A 22,282-nucleotide genomic window follows, 5' to 3' on the forward strand; every position below is an offset into this window, starting at 1 on the left:
GAATCGTCTAGTGCTATTAGAGAATTATTAGACAATATGAACGAATGTCTTAGTGCTCTACAAAATATAGAGATAGACATTAGTAACTGGGACATTATTATCATTTACATTACGAGTCAAAAGCTGGATCCTGAGTCCAGGAAGCAATGGGAATCAAAGGCAAATGAATCTGATGAATTGCCTACTTTGTCTGCTTTTAAAGAGTTTCTTGAACATAAGTTTAGATCTCTAGAGTTTTTGGATGCTAAACCTAAGCCTTCTAATGTGAGCAATAAGGTCAATGTTTTTCATGTAGCGAATTTTAATGGTTCTAATACACCCAATCTGTCCAAATTTAGCTGTCAATATTGTAGAGGCGATCATAAGTTAATGAATTGTAAAGATTTTGCGAAGAGTGACTATAATACCCGGCATAACTTTGTCCAAACTAGTAGGCTGTGTTTCAATTGTATGAGCCCGGACCATTTTGTCTTTTCATGCCGTCAATCCTCTAGATGTAGAGTATGTAGAAGGAAGCACCATTCTCTACTTCATCCCCAAGCAACGGAGAATGTAGAGTCAGAGAAGGTAGAGTCAGAGAATGGAGAGTCGAGTGAGAAAGATGTAGTTGTTTCGTCAGCAACCACATCACAAAACGAAGAAATTGCCCGTTTTTCAAGGGTTTGTAGCCAAGTCCTCTTGCCTACAGCTCTTGTTGAAGTAGAGTCGGGAAGAGGTGCTGATGTAGTTGTTAGATGCTTGTTGGATCAAGGCTCAATGGCTTCTCTAATAACCGAGTCAGCTGTACAAGCATTAGGACTGAAGAAAACTCCCAACACGGTTTACATTTCAGGAGTTGGTAATCAGGACAAGTCTGTAGCTTCTATGTCGATGGTAGAAATCAAGCTGAAGTCTATCCATGATCCTCAATACACTTTGGTAGTCAAAGCTCATGTAGTTAACAAACTGACGCCTTTTCTTCCCTCAAAGAAGGTAAACGTTCAGCTATGGCCAGAACTAACTAGGTTGAAGTTAGCTGACCCGAAGTTTGATATACCCAATAAAATAGATTTGCTGCTTGGTGCAGAAGTGCATAGTCAGATTTTAGCTGAAGGTCTCATCAAGGGTCCTCCTGGGTCCCCTGTGGTCCAAAACACTCACTTTGGATGGATCTTATATGGCCAGATTCATGCAAATCCTCAAAAATTTAAGTTGTGCCAAGAAAACAGTGTTATGGTCAGCATGCACACTCAGATAAATGAGAATGATACGTTGAAGAAATTCTGGGAGCCAGAACCACATGATATTTCATCCAAGGAGAAATTTCACGCTCGGACTGACTCTCCCGTAGTACTTGCGTCGCGTAGCAGTCAGCGAAGTAGATGGAAGACCTTCAATGCTAATCGTAGATCGGATATTTTGAGAGCTGTCGAAGATCGCGATAGTTTGAATTTGTGGAAGCAAGGTTCCTCTTGGCTAAGCAAGGTTAAAATAAATTACAGTCCACATAAAGAGTGCCAAGATACCAAACTAGTAGAGAAAGACAGACAGACATCACCGAAATCTTTTTGTCGTATTTCGCCATCTAGTCAATCCATCGTACGTCCGATGGGTCAGTTTTTTCACTCAGCTAGATGGCTATAGGACGTAATCGTTGACAAGCATGCTGGTTCGGACAATGTTACGCATGATGTGATAGGTAGATACAAGATCACTTTTGCTGTTAGCGATTAGTCACTGACTTACAACCATCTTATAGATATCTCTTGTAGCCAAGAATTTGAGAATTTTGTAATTTAGTTCCTAAGTATTTTGTTAAGTTGTAAGCAAATTGCTTTCTAGTGTAAGTTAAATTCAAGGTTGTCATAATGTGTTACTTCTATGAAATTATTCTGTAGAGCCACCATGGACTAGTGATTAATGATCATCAAATTGTTAAGTTCTATATTTGTTATACTAGTTACTTATGAACCAGCAGCGGTTCATGGTGGGCGGAATGTACAATCTGCTAAAATGTTTTATAAAATTCGTAGTCATGTGTGTTTGGTTTCGCCAACCGCGGATAGATGGCGTTGTCGCCCGAGTGCATCGCGCGGTAGTTTGATGCTTGCGGAAGCATACAGTATCGAGTGCAGTATCGATCGTTGTTGTACTCAGTTGTATACGAGTTAAGAAATAAACAACCATATAACCAGTGACCTGAAGTATCATTTTACTGTACACACCTGAAGTTGTAGCGTGTACAGCGTAGAAAATTGCTATATTTTATTAATCTATGAATATTTAAACTTTTGCAATAATTTGAAAAATTTCAGTTTTTGTATTTCTCTATAATTTTTTTTAGAACAGTTTTTTTTGAACGGCAATACTATACAACAATAGTATTTTACACTATCATGTTAAAAAAAAAGTTGCCGTACAGAGTCAAATGATTTTACAGCTTTAAAAATCAAGTATACCATGAAATTAAGATAATTATTGATACACATTCAAATGAACACTAATTTTTTGACGGCATTATTTTTAATAGTACTTTTGAGTGCTAGATAATGTTTTGGAATCAAAGCCGTACTTTTTCAAATCACCCCCCCGGACCACGAAAAGAGAGGGGGTTGCTACCCTCAATTTTTTCCCCTTGTCGCATGATTTTTGTACGGCGTTGCGGAATAATGGATTAGAGGCTGTATTGAAACAGTATGAAACTAGTGCCGTACAGAATTAAATGACCAAATTTACCCCGGAAAAGGTCAGAAAATCAAACAATTTACTGACTTTGTGGCGCACCATTTTTTTACGGCACTGCGCGCTTTCTTATTATTTTTCATGGATCTATCGATGGTAAAAATGCCGTACAAAAATATATGACCAAAATGTACTCACTCTACCTGCACTTTTGAATTCTCACCAGCACTCTGTTGGACAGCTTACAAGTGACGGCATAGTGCTGAATCTTATTATTTTATGCTCTTATATCGTCCTGTATACGTCACCTGGTGGTTCATATGACCCATCCATTTTTCAACATGGGCCTGTAGTCTATCCTACTTTTGCGGAACGAACTTATTAATCTACTCTATGAGTGCGAAATAACATAAGGCCTGCACAGACCAGAGATATATCTCTTAGTACATATTATGTCTTTATTACTCGACTGCATCGAATAATACAAATCGAATATACAAAAATAGCCCATAGTAATAGTCGAGGATATCGACACAAACGTACGGGAGAGTTGACAAAAAGAACTAACGTTCCAAGGCTAACATCGGGTTATCGAGTCGGGTAATCTTTCTTCATCGAGAGTACGATTATTGTGCCTCGTATCGATTCGGCATCGTATCGTCGCGGTCACGCGACTGATAGCCGCGTGTCTGCAAAGACTGGTAGTCGCTGACGTTTTGCTCTACAATGCCACTCGTATAGAGAGACACGTTCATAATTTTCATATTGCACGATGATAATATTACCAAAGAGTAAGCTTAGGCACGTCAACGCTCACAGCGGATTTTAGTCCACGTTGAACTATCGAGTCTGTTCGCTTCCAGCGAAATGATCGCTCACCGTGTGGGTCGAGTCCGTGGCAAGTTCTCGGCGGACATATTTTCATCTACGGTCATGTTTTCAGCAAACTTGGTATCTCTATGGGGCGTCTAGTAAACTTGACGCTGTATGGCTAGTGCATGTCATGCACACTTCACGGTGTAAATGGCTATCAGTTGACTAGACACCACTTCAAGTCTTGCAAACTCGACGGCTAACTTGATCGAGTATGACTAGCGTTACAGACGCAAGGTTTACACAATAAAAAAACAGCTAAAAATAAAAACAAAGTTTATTCAATATAAAATAGTAGCAATGCATAACAATATCACCAGCATCCTGGCGGAGGCCCGAGGTAATCTGACAGTGTGTGGTTTGTATATATTTACATAATACTATTTCAATCATCGATCGATGCAATTAATACTATGTGACTGGTAGTATGGCAACCGATTACTTCTCAAACTTGAGACCGAGCGTCTGCGTCATAAAACAAAGGATGTCCGTGTGTTCATCGATCTGAAACAAGAAAAACAAAATCATAAGGCATCAACCAACATAATCTTCTCTTTTTAACTTTGTGTCAAATGTCATGTCAAAAGTACGACTTCAGTCCTTATTTTAAAGGTACTTTTAACATGACAGTTGATCCATAGAGTTGGCGTCTGAGAAGTCATTTTGTACGGACTATAATAATAATTTTAACTAAAATGTTATATTTGTTGTGGGGCTGGGGCAGCTGGAGCAAAAGAACAAAATTAAAGTTCTAAGTTCCCATCGAAATTATGCTGTCTTCGTGTTGAAGTGCGTCAAATCATATTTACGACTCGGTCAAGCTAAGTTTGCACCTCGCGTCGATTACGTCACACTGACGTTTAGGTACGGTATGCGAACCGCACTAACGCGACAAGACGACTGCGAGACGGAGAGGTGCCGCATTCCAGCGAGATGCAAACTTAGCGAGACCGAGTCAGGGGCGTTTCAAATATCATGATAAACAATATCATGATAACAGTGACCAATACTCACAATCTTAGCGGTGGGTTTGCCGCCGCCGTGGCCCGCCTTGGTGTCGACGCGCGCCAGCAGCGGGCGGCGTTGCACGGAGCCGCGCACGGCGTGCTGGATGCTCGCGATGAACTTCAGCGAGTGCAGCGGCACCACGCGGTCGTCGTGGTCAGCCGTCAGGACCAGTGTCGCCGGGTATTCCGCCCGACTCACTGGAAATTATCAAAACAATATAGCTTCCTGAGTAAGCAGGAAACACAGTAGTCATTAGAACATTAACTGATCACTGTAGACTCAGGAAATACTTGTTGAATGAATTTATATTATCTCTCTCGTCTACATATATTCACCCCACCGTTGAAAAACAGTAGTGTCGACCCGATTTCTGGCTGAAACCAAAGTTAATCGAAAGAAATTCAGTTCATTAGTATTGGCGATAACGGTCAGCCGGCGCAAAGCAGTGTGACCTTCGTCCCTCGCGCCTCGTCTCTATTGCGCTTTGGAATATTCGTAACAGTACGTTCAATTTTGGCGCTTGCTAGAATGTAGAAACCTTCAGTATCGGGCAAGACTTTGGCTCATTATGTCCAAAGCCGAAGATTCAGTTGAAGGTGGTTTTATTAGCGGAATGTTGCCGAATCCGAATTTTTGTATTTCTTTTCGTTGGCCGTACTTTAGTTTATGCTTACCATTGTCAGGTGGCTGTATGTTGTGCAGCGGCGAGTAGGTGAGCAGGTAGTCGAACTGCGTCTTGTTGTCGGAGCTGCCGTAGTCCGACACCCACGCGTGGCCGATCGTGAACTTCTGGAAGCGCAGCATGTCCAGCACGCTGCAATGTCACCACCTTATTATTACCAGGGGTTATGATAGCCTAGTGGTTCAGAGGCCAGAACTAAACCAAAAATGTGGAAAGGACAGATTTATTCATTCTACTGACATGTAAATAAACCAATGTTGGCCACCATGGAATCAAATAACCAAATTACTTTTGGAAATCGTAACTATCTAGGTAAATAATAGAATGAAAATTGGCAGTCAGTGGTGACTGCCGACGGACGTGAAAACTATGAAATAATGGTGTTTTTTAGGCCGCTGGTTGATGCACACCAAAATGAGCAGGCCGCTGGTTGATGCAAGCCGCCACGAGCAGGCCGCTGGTTGATGCACGCCGCCGTTGGAGCCGCCCTGCGCGGTGAGCAGGCCGGGGCGGGTGTGGACAATGGGTTATCGGAGTACATTGGCTACTGACCCGACCTGCACGATGGCGGCGCCGTAGAGCGCAGGCCGCTGGTTGATGCACGCCGCCACGAGCAGGCCGCCGTTGGAGCCGCCCTGCGCGGTGAGCAGGCCGGGGCGGGTGTGGACAATGGGTTATCGGAGTACATTGGCTACTGACCCGACCTGCACGATGGCGGCGCCGTAGAGCGCAGGCCGCTGGTTGATGCACGCCGCCACGAGCAGGCCGCCGTTGGAGCCGCCCTGCGCGGTGAGCAGGCCGGGGCGGGTGTGGACAATGGGTTATCGGAGTACATTGGCTACTGACCCGACCTGCACGATGGCGGCGCCGTAGAGCGCAGGCCGCTGGTTGATGCACGCCGCCACGAGCAGGCCGCCGTTGGAGCCGCCCTGCGCGGTGAGCAGGCCGGGGCGGGTGTGGACAATGGGTTATCGGAGTACATTGGCTACTGACCCGACCTGCACGATGGCGGCGCCGTAGAGCGCAGGCCGCTGGTTGATGCACGCCGCCACGAGCAGGCCGCCGTTGGAGCCGCCCTGCGCGGTGAGCAGGCCGGGGCGGGTGTACTTCTCGCTGACGAGGTACTCGGCCGCCGCGTGGAAGTCGTCGAATACGTTCTGTTTGTTCAGCAGGCGGCCCGCGTTGTGCCACCGCTCGCCGTACTCACTGCAAGGAAGATAAATTCATTATTGGGCGTGTTCAGTTTGCTTGGTTGGTGTGATTTAAAAATATTATTAGCAAAATATGGGATTCTAATGTGGCGATCGCCACATTCGCAAGCAGATGGCGATTCTCACTCATACGAAGAAATCATCAACAATCACTGGTAGGTACACAAACTCAAGCCTGATTACTCATGATACTCGCACTAGATGGCAGCACGGGTACCTTAATCGGAGGTTAAATAGAATACGCAAATCTGAATCACACTAACAGTTTTCCCAGCAGGCGCTACCGATTACAACACCGCTCGGTGGAAATTTTCCTTTGTCGGTCGAGCCTATACACCGCCCCCGGACAATAATATAAAGTTGTGTTGCAAAGATCTCCGAATCTGAGATCAGACCCCTTTTGCTGGATGATATATGGCTGAATATGTTTGAGAATGCTCTAATTGGCTGTAATTTCTCAGGTTTCATAAACCAAAAAATAAAATCATCGTACCCTCCCCCGCGTATGTTGGGTATGGCCACAATGCCGTTGAAGTGCTGCATGAAGACCAGCCGCGTTACACTGAAGCTGGGTTGGACGTTGATATTGAAACCGCCATAGCCGTACACTAGCGCAGGGTTAGACCCGTCGCGCGGCAGACCCTGAAACAAAACGTTAAAAGCTCCACTACAAATTACTTAAATCTTTGGGAAATGTCAGTTGATATTTCCGATATTTTGACGACCTCAATGAGTGCTGTGGTCTAATAAGTCCTGGGTTCGATTCCCGGCAGGAGCAATTTGAGAATTTATATTTTCTAAATTGTTCTGGTGTTATGGGAGACTTTGGCTGTAAGCTAGTTACCATCCTATCGGCAAAGCCGAGCCGCCAAGCGATTTAGCATTTCAGTACGATGTTCGCAAAGTGAGTGAGACAGAAAATTGTCAAACAGACAATATGGCGCAATCATTCGAAAGCCGCTGCTTTTGAATTGTGTCATGACCTTTTGATGTTCACAAGAAAATCATCTTCAAAATTCGACTACTCTGCACAGTACCGAAAACTTCAAAGCAGTTCAATATAGTAGTAGTAAGTCAGTTCAGTTTATCACGGAGTTCCCAAGAGAACATCTTTTGTTTTGGTTCCAAGCGGTAAGAGCCCGAAGAGAGCGAAGCCCGGTCGCGGCCAGGTACTAAATATTTAACTGCAATTTGATCGGCCTTACCTTTTTGGAAACTATAAACATAGGAACTTTGGTGCCATCTTTGCTGGAGTAGAATATCTGCTTAGCCTCGTACTGCGACGCATCAAACCCTTTCACCTTCACTTCTCTGAATACCTGCAAAGTGCAATCATTTCAAAAATAAATATTGAGTTTTTTTGATTATGTAAAGAAAACCACTTTACCCATGGACACCTATTCAGTGCTTTTCTTTAATTTATTAATTTGTCTTTGGTGCTAAGACATATTCTGAAGGCGGTTAGTCTGTGGACTTAACTGTCAAGTGTCACTACTGACAGTTAGGAAAATTGACAGCGGAAGTTTTTGTCGGTGTTTGGAAGTTAACGTATTTTTTGTTTTATCATTAGAAAAGATTTGTAACTGAAAATAAAGGCTTTAAATGTTGTTTCTCTGATTACATAGAAACGCAATTGAGTCTTCGTTTCATTTCCCGACTTAAATCAACAATAAAATAACATTATAAAACAACATTTTCTGCACATATTTCACTAAACATGGAACGGTTGCGGTTTGATTTTGTTGTGAAACCAGCAGCGGATGGAAAATCAAACACCATCTGTATAACCTCGATAGCTACACCTACAGGCCAGATATTTGGAATACCTGCCGAGCTTCAACCTGCAAGTTTACACCAAGTAATTACAAATACTTCCAACTATGCCAAGGTAAGAAAATCATTGCTTAAAAGACATCAAACAAGGAAAATATGGATAACCTTGACAGATGATATATCAAAAGTATATTTGGATGAAGAACAAAACTTACAGCTTAATGATTTTTACTTAGAAGAAATTATAGAAAAAACTAATAATCCTGAATCTATACCTAGTGGCTCAAATGGAACGTTGGAAAAACTATTAGAGAAATTGTTGTAAGGAAAATCAACCAAATCTGAAACTCAGAGTTTGGGGAAAATTGCAAAGGACTTTACAATTGAGAAATTCACCGGCAGAAACTCAAATGCTCACCAGTGGATTAAAGATTTTAATAAAGAATGTGAACGTTTCCAGATCAACGAAGATAGAAAGAAAATTGAAATTCTAAAAAATTTTTTGGAAAACTCTAATCATTGGAACATTAATCATCAATTAATTAAAACTGGAATCATTTGAATTTAAGGATGTGACGTAATCGCCCGCTTTTTCTACTAATGCGTACTGTACTGACGTATAACATATGACGACGGAGTATGCAATGACAATATAAAGAATGTAGTGGGAGTAACTACATGAGGAAGGCTGAGGATAGTGTTGGCGCTGACTAAAGAACGCCTGTGTCCAGTGTGGACGTCCACAGGCTAAAATGACACTTACGGTAGGCGTATAGGGTTGCTTTTTGAAATCGACGTGGTAGATGATACCAGGCGTCAGGAACGACATGAAGTGGTAGAATATTTCGCTCTGTTTCTTCTTGCCCGAGAAGCCAACTATGGAGCCCACGTCTAAGTCGAACGCTTGCATCATGTCGCCAGACTTCATACTATGCAGTTGGAGGACACTCTGAAACATATCAAACGCTTTTATTTATATCCTAACTAGTGCAGCCCGCGACTTCGTACGTGTGGATTTCGATTTTCAAAAATACTGTGGGAAAATTTTGATTTTACGGGATAAAGAGGATGTCCTTCTGCAGCTATATCTATGTAAAAAGATCAGACCAATCTGTTGCTCTGTGACAGCGTAATTGAAGGACAAATTATCTGTGGAAGGGTAATCTTTATGAATAATAATAGTTATATTTGTTGTACACAAATGAAAATGATAACAGATTACAGGTACTTACTTTAACATCTCTAACGTAGTGTATAACAAGTTTATCATTGTCTACTGCGGACGCCCAGTCCAATACGTCTTTGGGGTGTTCCTGAAAAAATTTAAGGGTTAGTTTCGACAACTGCAAAGGGTCGCTACTGGAACTAAAATATTTATAACTTTTAGGGCAATTTAAATATGGCCTTGCTGTAGAAACATTTTTTGTTAAATATGACCTCCTCTATCTCCCTATTGCGTTTGATCCACGACTTTTTGACCACCCTGTATAGTGCAGATCCCTAAACGCTCTGTTAGTGCGATTCAGATTTACGTATTCCACTTGAGCTTTAGCTTTATGGTACTCGTGCTGCCATCTAGTGACCACCACAAAGGTATTGCCTATAAAATAAGTTACCGGTATGAGCGTTTCCCAGTTTTCTTCGGCGGGGTTGTTGAGGTCGATCTTGATGAGACGGTAATTTGGCGCGTTCCTGTTTGTACGGAATATGCACACCGAGCCTTCGTTGGTTACGTACTGGAGACAAGAAAAATATATGATTATTATATGTCAAGCTTGTGTGAAAGCATATATTTAAGAACACTTTTTTTAAGTATAATTAGTTAGTGATTATTTATTTATGAATCTGCGCAAACCAGGCTGAAACTGTTCAAGTATTTCACTCACGAGTAGGGCTATAAATCACAGAAACAGCTGCTAAATATCACATGAAATAAAATAGTATTTTTTTTAAATACTAAATACTATTTTCTGAGCTATGTGTCTCTGTTTTTTGTGTTTGAATGCACCACGTATTAAAAGACCGTACAAGTAATTGAAAAGAGCTTAATAGATATTATTATATTGGGATACCAAGCTTTACCTCATAGTCGGCCTCGAACTTATGAACGATTTGCGTCAATGGCAGCTTGCCGTCGATTTGAGGCGTCTTGGACAAATCCGCGAAGAACAGCAGATTATCGCGACAGTCCTTCACCGGTGAAATCAGTAGGTAGCGACCGCAGTCCGATACTTCTGCGCCACTGAAATACAATCCCATTTTATAGATAAATAGATAATGCCCGCGACTTCAATTTAGTTTTTTTAATCCTGTGGGAACTATTTTTTTTTTTATTCACTATAGGTAAGCGCTTGACCACAATCACACCTGATGGAAAGTGATGATGTGGTGGACGCGTCCCATCTGGGACGCGTTCACCTAGAAGGTGCCTATTCACTCTTGTGAATTTTCCGAGATTAAAAGTTGCCTATGTCAATTTCCGGGATGCAAGTTACCTCTGTACCAAATATCATATAAATCGGTTAAACAGATGGACCTCCAAGAATCCCGTGGGAACTCTTTGATCTTCCGGGATAAAAAGTCTATGTCCGTCCCCGGGATGTAAGCTAACTCTGTACCAAATTTCATCAAAATCGATAAAACCGTTGGGTAGTGAAAAGCTAGCAGACAGACAGACAGACACACATTCGCATTTACAATATTAGTATGGATAAGTAGTGTCCGACGGAACCTTCGGCTTCGGCTTCCTTCGACCAGAAAATCAACTTCGGTTTCGGCCGAAATGGGCGAAAGTTTTGGTGGTAGCCAAAATCGTGGGCGTCATCCAGCCAAGAATAAATACATATAATAAACAATATGATAACGTTAAAATGGTTAATGCAAGTATTATACATCTACGTGCTACATATATTAATTAAGTTAACCATTTCTTCTAGCTGCCATAACATTGATGTGATAACTACTGACATAATTTTAACATCAAAGTGTGACTGACGTGAATAAAAATACCAACACTGCGTAATACAATACAATACAATGATAATGCCACTGAGTTTGATGTTTATCTCTAAACTAAATTTAGAGTATCTGCATCTTTTTCTTTTTAATATTGCTCAAAAAGGACGGAAAACGAATTTCCCATTAGACTCTAAATATTGCTAAAGTTTAAAATCCTACGCTCAAGACTGACACCTAATATTACAAAGTTGGGCAGTTTTAAATTAAATTTAGTTTGTCTGTCCTTTTCTAATTACATTGGTAAGAAAAAGATGCGAATAATCAAAAAATTCAATTGTTATCAGATCGGTACCACTACCAGTTATACTAAAACAAGACATATTTAAGAGTTTTGAATTGTAATTATTTGGTTAACGTACGAGGGACTGTCTTGACTCAGGATACGAGTGTTGGCATTTCTGTTGATAATGGAAATCATTATTACTACAAAAGGATAAGGATAATAAACCCCAACCAATCAAAAACGAAACGATGTTTTCGAATGTTTTTTTTTTTTAATATTTCACCTTAAGGGCGACCTTATCACTTTAGTGATAAGGTCTAAAATTGTATCATTTATTATTATCTTTGTATTTTTTGTGCAATAAAGCTGTTTAAATAAATAAAATAAATAAATATTTTCGAATGATTTATGAAAACACGTTTGGTGAACCAAAATGATTAACGCTCACTGAGATTTTTGTCTCAGTCATTTGTATGGGATTACGTAACAGAAAGAGAGCTATACTAAGTTTTTCCGCGGATAGAATATAGCATAAAAAAGGATTTCCAGAAATTCTACTCAAGCAAAGCTGGGGCGAAAGGTCCAAATCCTACTTAGATTGGAAGCGGTGATAGCCCAGTCCTAGTGGTTAAAACGTCGACCTCCTATTCGGAGAGTCGGGAGAGTATATCCATATACTTACATCCTCCACAAGGGTTCTTCGGGGAAGTCGACGACTATAACATCGTCACTCTGCGGCGTGTTGAGACGATGGTAACATAGCTTCTGGTCTCGATTCACTTCCGTCTCCGAGCCGTCTGTCTTGCCCGTCTGCTCGGGGTACCTCTGTAACAATTTGATGATGCCCATGTCAAAAATAAATTACATATGTCTTAGCAATTTTTTTGGTGGGAGACTATGGCCGTGGCTAGTTACCACTCTACTGAATGTAGGAAAAAATGTTTTTCTCATAATAATTGTTCTATTTTCCATCCTTTCTCTTACTTCTATGTTGGAGAGACAAATAAGGGAGCCTTCGTGAGATATTTGTATGAATAAATTAACCAAGCAGTCTATTTTAGCCAACTTAATGTAAATCTTAAAAGCAATGTGATGCACATCACATATTGCAAAGTAAAGGTCACAAGAATTATCCTCTGTCCTAAGGTTATCTTATGTATTTGATGTGCATATAGATTACTTCCTTTCTATTATCCTCTAAGTCTTTACATATTACAATATTGAAGTCCCCCGCCGCGCTTGATTCTTGTTTGTTCGGGCTAATCTCAGTAAATAGAAAGAAAGAATATTTCGAAATAATACATTATAGTTATAACATTAGTTATTGATACCTTGTAATGTCCTTTTAAAATCAAACAACAGTTTAAAAAACCCGCAACCCTGTTCTTGTAGCCCAATTCTTATCACTACCCAGTACTCATATTATAAATACGAAAGTGTGTTTGTTTGTTGCTTTATTGGTTTGTCCTTCAATCACGACGATACGGAGCCGTGGATCAACGTGATTTTTTGCATGGGTATTGGGTATAGTAAAACCCGGAGTGACATAGGCTACTTTTAATACCGGAAATCTGAGTTCACGGGATTTCTACACACCTAAATCCACACAGACGAAGTCTCGGGCATCAGCTAGTAATATTATAAATCTATAAGTCAGGTCGTTAAGATGTTTGTTACTCTTTGACGCCACAATGATTGAATAGATTTGGCTAGGAGGGGAGATATACAAACCATTGTCTTTTAAACATGCATAAACATTTTATTTTGTAACAAATAAAATAGACAATACATCCGTTTATATTATACAAATTTTTACGATTCCTAAATGGAGTATTGTTGTGTTACAATTGCCTATTCGTTCCGCTTAATTTAAAGACAAGTTAAGATGGTATAGTTAATACGCTTACCGCATAAAATAATCCTTTATTGTCTTTAGTCCATGACATTGAGGTAAACTTGACCTTCTCTAGCACCTCCGGGTAGTCTTGGCCTAGAACAAGTATTAAATTAGTTAATAAAGATGAAATACAATTATAAAGCACAAAACATGTTTCCACCTATGTCTGTTATAGACTTTGAAACCACCCAATCGATGCGCCACAAACCGGTTTCATTAGAAAGGCAATAATGCGAAGATGGTTTAGACCACTAAAACAATGCATTAGGCACATTTTTTTTTAGCGTAGTAGCATCCGGGTGTCTACTAGTTTATCAAATTTTATCATTCTATAAACATTTTTTGCAAGCTTTTACATAGTATCCTTAACTGACACATACCATTAAAACTTGAGAAACGTGTGCCATAATTGCGACAGTAGCCAATCGATTGCGATCGTAAAACAACGTTCGCACAAATCGGTGACTGGATGGGTGACCGACTTTGGAGGTCCGAATTTGGCGTCCAGAAACGACGAAGATAAGACGAAGTTTTTGTGACAAGTTTTTATGGGAAAGGACTAAGGTTTTGAAAGAAGGCACTACTGTACCACCAGCGCTTAAAGTAGTAATATTTTAAAAAAAGGCGAGTTTTTTTAATTATAAGAAAAAAATATTGTTTTGACATTACATTTAAATTATTTTACCTGTTTCCACATCCTTCAGGTGTATGGTGTTCCAGTCGGAGCCGCTAGCCGACAGTGCGTAGGCGAATGTAGAACCGTCTTCGGTAAAGCGGCTACCGGATAAGGCGATCGTGCCATCTTCGGATAGAGTGTTAGGGTCTAGGAATACCCGAGCTTCACCGTCTAAGCTATCCTGGATGTATAGGACACTGCAGACAAGGGATAACAGTTAGTTACACTAGTTAATTGCTTTAGAAGTATTTAAACAAATATATGAAATCAACCGAAGATAATTCCAATACACAACTAAATTGGAAATCTTGGAATCTACATTAATAATAAAATAAGTATTTTTTTTAAGTTAACTGGTTTTATCGTAAAGAAACAATAATGATACAGATAATGTACTAAAAGCTAAAAATAATTAATTGGATAGGCATCAGGTACCACACATAGCACCACTCTCCTCTCAATCTAGAGCATTGATCAGATTTTTTTGTTTGAAAGTGTATATGTACCTACTTTGCAGGTGGTCCCATATAAATTTGGTGAAGATCTGATGAATATCTTCGGAGATGGAGAACAGAACTCCTCAATGGATAAGAGTAAATTGCTTGCGATCAGTGTAATATACCAAACAGTAGGGTTTTAACTGGGCATAGCATATTATAGTACAGTGGGGCCACTAAAAATTGTGAAATAAAAAATTTTTAAAAGAAAAATGAAACAGTTTTTTTTTTTTGAATAGGTAGACATCTACGGGGGCAGGAATAGAGGAACGCCATTTACGATCAAACGACACTGTCGCGTATCGCGCTTGCGAATCTCAATAAAAATCAGCCCAACTTACTTCTGGTTCTGCAAGCCAGTGTTCTTCATAAAGAAGTACTTGTCTCCTCTCCGGAAGGGGCAGGAGTATTTGGGGTAGTTCCATAGCTCGGTGAGGCGGCTGTGGATGTCCGCCTTCACGGGGCACGAGTCGAGGAACGGGCGGGTGATGTTGTTCTCGGCCTCTATGAAGGCTTTCGTCTCCTCGGAGTCAGGGTCTTCCAGCCAACGATAGGGGTCTGCTATCTGTGGAATGTATAAGGGTTTTTACTATTTACTGGATTTTATAAACTGAATGACTAGTATATCCTTAAATGAGGATTAGGAATTTCCCTGTGAGGCAACAGCTAAAACGAAATTTGATACAGGGTTAGCTTATATTTCAGGGACGGACATAGGCTACTTTTTATCCCGGAAAATCAAAGAGTTCCCACGGGATTCCTGAAGACCCATCCGCTTAACCGATTTGTATGAAATTTGGTACCGAGCTTGCGTCCCTGTAATTGAAATAGGCAACTTTTTATCCCGGAAAATCAAACAGTTCCCACGAGATCTTTGAAAACTTAAATCCACGCGGACGAAGTCACGGGCATCCTCTAGTAGAAAATATTTTTATCGATATCAAAGCGTTTGTTTATCATTATAAACTGAACAGCCCTGAACTACTTGAATTGCACGAGTTGGAACGAAAACAAGTTTTTGCGATTTATTACTACAAGGGTCAGTGCACAGATAGTTACTTAATGAAATAGGTAATATGATCAGTTTTTTGTCAGTTTTTATTTTTATTAGAATGGACGACGCTCTTTGGTTTCTACAACCAGAGCGATCGCCGATCGTTTCTTTTTGGCTACTGAGCGATGAATTTTTAGAGATTAGGCTTCCTTCAAGACGCCCGCTCGCATCGCTCAGAGGTGACCAAAGCATTTGGCATATTATAGTAGCTGCCGTAGAAGTTTCTTTGGCTACTAGATCAAGGATTGTTCTCATGATATTTTTAAGTTCATTCAACCCATAATAAAACTAGCCACGAAAAACTAGTTATACAAATTAGAATATGTTTTGCAGACAATATTATTGCCATGCAAACTTGAATAGTTTCTTAAGTACCATCTTTAGTTTACGTGGCCAATTTTGTGATACACAATCTCTGAACTAAACTAAAATGACTTTGCTTTACTTGCTATCCCTTTCATAATGCTCGCTGCCGAAAACGATAGCACTAGACTTTAGACTTGTTTTAGTTTAGAGATTGTGTACAACAGAATTAGGCACATTGTCTCCTTGAACTTGGCCCCTATTTTTCACGTTTAAGTTTTTGATGGCATGATTAACTAGATATAGAGGTATGTATCTATTAATTACTGCTGATTCATAGGGTCACCCAGTACCCACTATACGTCTTGATTAATTAATTATACCAACACGTACCGACCTAATATGGTACTTGTACTGTAATCCCGTTGTAATTCTAGTGCATGTCGATTGTCGGTGCAATTGCTTTCTGTATGCAGTTAATGTGAATTTAATGAGCAGTGTTGCTCATAATATTGCTTACCTACTAGTATTAAGAATAGTAGATATAAGTACTAGTTTCACGTAGAACTTACATAAAATGCATAAGAATACCTATCTCATGTAGTTGATTATAGGTAGGTAACTAAACTAAATGACTGGTCTAAAATATTGCTATCCCTTTCATAATGCTTGGTGCGGAAAAGGATAGCAATCGGTCAAGTGCGAGTCGTTATCGCACACGAAGGGTTCCGAACCATCGTACAAGAAAACACTTTTTAATTTTCATGGCAGCCATTTTGAATTTTTATTATTTGCAGTTATAGCGGCAAGACATATTCTGCGAAAATTTCAACCCTCTACCTATTACCATTCACGAGATATAGCCCGCTGACAGACAGACGGACGGACGGACTGACTGACTGGACAACCACATAAAAACTCATTTACTAAACAGGAATCACCGCCATCCAATCTTACGATTATAATAATTTATTATACTCATTAACCGAATGAACTTTATACAAGAAGTTCAATACAGATTGATAAAGTACTTCCTACGCTGTATCCTATCTTTTTGTACAAATAAACAAAACCACACAGATTATGTACTAGTGTTCGTACAACTTATAACTAGCTTAAGTCCACGACTTCATCCGCGTGGACTACACAACAAACTCCTATTTATCCCCTTATTTTCAAAAATCCTTTCTTAGCGGATGTCTATATTATAGTTTCCCGATTCGTCTAGTAGTTCGAGCTGTGCGTAGATAGATCAGTCAGTCAGCTTTTTCTCTTTAACCCCCGACCCAAAAAGAGGGGTGTTATAAGTTTGACGTGTGTATCTGTGTATCTTGTCTGTGGCATCGTAGCTCCTAAACTAATGAACCGATTTTAATTTAGGTTTTTTTGTTTGAAAGGTGGCTTGATCGAGAGTGTTCTTAACTATAATCCAAGAAAATCAGTTCAGCCGTTTGCAAGTTATCAGCTCTTTTCTAGTTAGGTACTGTAACGTTCTCTTGTCGGGGGTGTTATAAATTTTTAATTTACACTTGTATATATTCAGGTTGATAAGTAATGTGCATGGTACATGGTAGTAACTGGTTTGTTTTCTTGAGGAAAACCTTAAGAAATAATTACCATGTAATTAATAATTGAAGTTGTATCAATATAATTATATCGGCGAGTCAGCTTCTACATAATTTTGTAGCGTAATTTCTACATATAAGTAAAAAATATTTTTTGTTTCTACACGTGTAATATGCTATGCCCAGTTAAAACCATACTGTTTACTAAGCTGTTACACTGATCGCGAGCAATTTGCTATTAAGGAGTTCTGTTGTCCATCTCCGAAGATATTCATCAGATCTTCACCAAAATATGGGACCATCTGCAAAGTATACCTACAAACTTTCGCGTTTATAATATCAGTAGGATTTATTCTGTGCTACAGACAAAGCCGTATACCATAACGTATTAGCGTTTCGCTACGAAAATTGACTATAGAAAAATAGAATACCTAATTGGACTCTGTTGTGCTTACAGACCCTACAAAAGAACGGGTACGGAACCCTAAGAACCCTTTTTAGGGTTCCGTACCCGAAGGATGCCAACGGGACCCCATACTACGCCTCCGCTGTACGTTCGTCTGTCTGTCAGCGGGCTGTATCTCGTGAATCGTAATAGGTAGAGGGTTGAAATTCTCACATAATGTGTATTTCTGATGCCGCTATAACAACAAATAATAAAAATTTAAATATGGCTGCCATGAAAATTTAAAACTGTTCTTTATTGTAGGGTGGTACGGAACCCTTTGTGTGCGAATCCGACTCGCACTTGGCCGACTTTTTATACACAAGTGTAACTATATTTCAGATTAATTTATTATCATCATCACCATTATGTGGTAACTTGTAACATTGTGTGATTGTAGTCAAGCATTAAAACGATATTGATTTCAATAATTCCGATCACGTTTTCCATTGAACAATAGGCAGGAGATAAGATATCTATATTAGGTATTCTTCAATGAAAAATATTGACAGTGCTTATAATGAATCGCTAATTTCCGATGGTACCTATCTTTTTCCCTCCAATTTTATTTTACCAGACAGTAAATAAGATTCATAAATTATAGTGCCATTAGTAAAACTATAGACCATATGAATTCGACTTTTCCTCTATTATTTTCTGTATTTCAGTTATGGTCGAACACCTAAGCAACAAACTGTAACAACTTTACTAGTAACCTATTAGTAAATTTAGAGAGACTGACCTAATGTTATAGTACCTATATATAATATAGTGAAACAAAAATAAAGATAAAAATGCGCTACTGGTGAAAAGTTCAAATGTCTATTAAATAACACATTCTGAAATAGTGTATTTTTTTGAAATTTTTGTATGGTCAAAAAAAATGCCATGAACCATCGCCATAACGTTTACTGAGCTCTGCTCTTACGTGTTAAGAGACGGTTCAATACTTCTCCATCAGACGCTGAAACTGAAATCAATAAAGAAAAGGACATTACCTTAGTTCCATGGTAGTCGTCCACCACAGTCTCATCTCTCCTAGCTTCAGGGTAGTCAAAGGTCATATTCCTGGGAGAGACGAATGTGGAATATGAAGATGCGTGTGCGCACTGGAACAACACACAGACAAACAGTAACACATGTTTCCGCATAGTGGATTCGCCGCTAACTGATCAGCGCGCTGCTCAAGACTGTCTTTATATTGAACAAAAACTATGATCGCGCGAGCTTTTTCTGATAGTTTTTTACGTACAAGTTGAATTTTAGTTTATTAATTTTCAATTCTAACGTCTCAAGCCGTCTATCGTCTATTCTATGATCCAATGATCCTAACGTCGTTTATGACAGGTTTATTCTTAATAGATTGTATGCAGCCAGGCTACAAGATAAAGGAATAATCAAAATGCGAACTCCTTGATGCTACTCAAGCCTCAATAGCTCAAAGGTCAGAAAGCCGAATAAAATTGGGAGTAGACTGAAATCTGAAAGTCGTTAGTTCAAATCTGTTCATATCCCACTCGACTATCTATTATTATCGTGTCTACTTCTATCGTATCTTGAGGGAAGCGAAGTTATACTCTGTCTCGCTCACTCATATGGAGGTTTCATTGTCGCGTTTGTTTCACTTTGCAATGAAGGTACCCCAATCTCCATTCGAAAATCTGTTATGAAGCGTAAAACCACTGTGTCTGTTTGAAAGCACTAATCCCAAAAAGTTTTGTATTCAACATTTAAGTTTTAAGAAACATAATATAGAAAGTTAACCTGCAAAACTAGGGAGTTAGCTAACAATAACTAGAGGTTCGCCCCGAACTGAGACCTCGCAGTACCCATAACTCCCATAAGACAGTTTTAACTGTATTGTAATAGTTGACTTTAACATTAGACGCAAAAAGTGCTAAAGAGTTTTTTATTTTTTTATTGAGATACAAGTTAGCCCTTGACTACAATCTCTCCTAGTGGTAAGTGATGATCCAGTCTAAGATGGAAGCGGGCTAACCTGGAAGGGGTATGGCAGAGTTATTGGAGACGGTTTAAGTTTGCAATAATGCTTCACAGTAATGTTAACAGCGCCATCTATTAGTACAGATTATAACTGAAATTACACACAAGTTTCAGTTTAAAATTTAAGCGTTATGAAATTTCTTCCCTGTGCTATTGTTTTATCGTTTTTTTAGCTAATATTCAACTTATTTTAATGTTTTGTACATCATTAGATAGCTGAGAATTTGTAGAAGCTTTGCTAATAATTTGCAAGCCAAAAATTTCTGTAACTTAAAAAAAAAATAGCATTTTTGGCAAAGTAACCCAATAGAAGTTATGAAACTGGTACAGTCTTGGATCCCTAACCGGGGAACCTACAAAGATTATTTTTATTTTAGTATTCAAAATTATTAATTGAGATGTCTAGTACTTAGAAATTAAATAAAAAGTCGAAAATATGCCTCACTTTTTTTTAAAAAGAAACAAATACGTATTTTTCTGAAAACGATCAATAACTCAAAAACGGGCGGTTTTTGCCCATAAGCGTTTAGAGGTCATTTGTAGCTTTTGACCTCCTTTACAACTTCTCAAAGAGAAGGTAGTGTTTTTCTGGACTTCGTGGATAAATATCGCACATATAGATAAAAAAATACTAAAAATTATTTCCCCGCTTCAAAACGTTTCTGATTTTAAATAATGTATAAAAAACAAGAATTTAAAAAAAAAAATCATCAAAATCGGAGCTGTTTCTGAGGACTTCCTAAGATTGGCTATTTTACGGCTTTATTTACTCCACTATAATATGTAGCCGGTTTTGACATATAGCAATGAATTCAAGCTCTACTTTGGGAACAACCCCCCCCCCCCCCCCATTTCGTATGAGAGCCCCTGAAATAAAGATTTTTGTATTTTAGGCCAACAATTGACATAGTGTTAAGTTTTAATTTGAAGTAATTACATTCAGTAATTTATAAGTTGTAAGGCAGGCAGATGAACAGATGGACACGGGACAAGTGATATTTCACTCAAGTAGACTCAGAGACCTTGCTTCACTCGGTCAACAATTTTATATTCTATTATCACAATATTTGCGATTTGCAAATGCAAAAGTGTGTCTGTCTGTCTGTCAGCTAGCTTTTCATGGCCCAATAGTTTAACCAATTTTGATGAAATTTGGTACAAAGTTAGCTTACACCCCGGGGATGGACATATGCTACTTTTATCCTTGGGTGTTCAGTGTTTCCAAGGGATTTTTAAAAACCTAAATCTAGTAGGCAAGGTAGGTAGGTAAAAAACAGGAATTTAGTTTGCCTTTTATGTTTAAATAATCTTAAAATCATTATCAATTCACAAAACATTACCTAAGTAAATAAAGATTATCAGTTGCATCATAACAAAACCACTTGCAATCGTGCTGCTATTGCACTAGCAATCATAAGGAGAGTATGACTGTTATCTTTTGATGTGAAACTACCTGCAACTTTATCTGTGTGGATTTAAAAAAAAATCTCATACAAACTCTTTGATCTGTCTCTGTACCAAACGTTAAATTCGGTTAAACAAATGAACCAGGAAACTGTAACAGGCACACACTTTCACATTTATAATACTAAGTATACAAGTAATGATTGCATAAAATAGATAACATTGTAAAGTGACAAGTTAATGAACCATGGACTATAACAGTGAATGGGCCCTTTCATTTAAATAGTCAGTATTATATTTTGATCTTCATAGTAAAATTGAAATACAAGCAATACACTTACTATATGTATATACGTGAAAGTATGGACAAAGAAATAACAAAAAGATGTGAAGTACTTTTGGAGTTTATTTTGCCAAAAGAGAGCTTGTTTTCTCATTATTAATTCCATTATTAATTACTGGCATTTGATTATAATTTTTGAATTTAGACTAAAAAGTAAAATGTAGATGAAACTTAACTTCACATAAAGGAGAAGAGTTTATTCTGGAGGGGTAAAGAAGTTAACTTAGAAATAAGTATGCATTACTATTGTTGGTTATTGGTGCTTTTTATAATAACCATAACTGTTAACTCTGTCACACATGAATTGTACATTATGATAGCGCACCAACGCGTGGCTAAATAACGTTAGTAAATTATAAATGGTACGGTTATACGTAGGTAACTTGTTTTCTAAGTTTGTTTCAGCTAAATTAAATCACTTCAACTACTGCTAAAAGTTGGTCAATTTGTAACAGAAATCTTACCAATTGCTGTCTCCTTAAATAGCACTTAAGTCCTGTGTTTAATTTGGGTAGTAAACTGTTATTTTTTGCAGTAAATAGAGTAAAATTCGCGGAAAATCGGCGATGATTTGCTAAAAAGCGACGCACCGCCATGCAATTTGACATTTCAATTTTAGGTTGCTAGCTTGAAAATTCTGTCAAA

The 22,282-nt window shown here is 38.9% G+C and overlaps 1 protein-coding gene across 2 annotated transcripts; it reads right to left on the reverse strand.

Moving 5' to 3' along the window:
• Positions 1-3,793: 3,793 nt before the first annotated feature.
• LOC123875202 (prolyl endopeptidase) lies at positions 3,794-22,266 on the reverse strand. Of its 2 annotated transcripts, none has more exons than XM_045920901.1 (16): positions 22,102-22,266; positions 18,885-18,995; positions 14,861-15,084; positions 14,032-14,219; positions 13,357-13,439; positions 12,132-12,274; positions 10,291-10,450; positions 9,825-9,944; positions 9,441-9,521; positions 8,972-9,157; positions 7,641-7,754; positions 6,929-7,077; positions 6,218-6,430; positions 5,217-5,356; positions 4,549-4,739; positions 3,794-4,038 (listed from the first exon to the last, which is right to left on the reverse strand). In XM_045920901.1, exons 1-16 carry the CDS (start codon positions 22,243-22,245, stop codon positions 3,973-3,975), a joined length of 2,313 nt encoding a protein of 770 aa, XP_045776857.1. In that variant the 5' UTR covers positions 22,246-22,266; the 3' UTR covers positions 3,794-3,972. The 2 variants fall into 2 exon arrangements, with proteins under 2 accessions (XP_045776857.1, XP_045776867.1); XM_045920911.1 differs by lacking the exon at positions 22,102-22,266 and adding an exon at positions 21,878-21,897.
• Positions 22,267-22,282: the final 16 nt, after the last annotated feature.

This window comes from Maniola jurtina, chromosome 2 (assembly GCF_905333055.1).
Source record: "Maniola jurtina chromosome 2, ilManJurt1.1, whole genome shotgun sequence".
NCBI lineage: Eukaryota > Metazoa > Arthropoda > Insecta > Lepidoptera > Nymphalidae > Maniola > Maniola jurtina.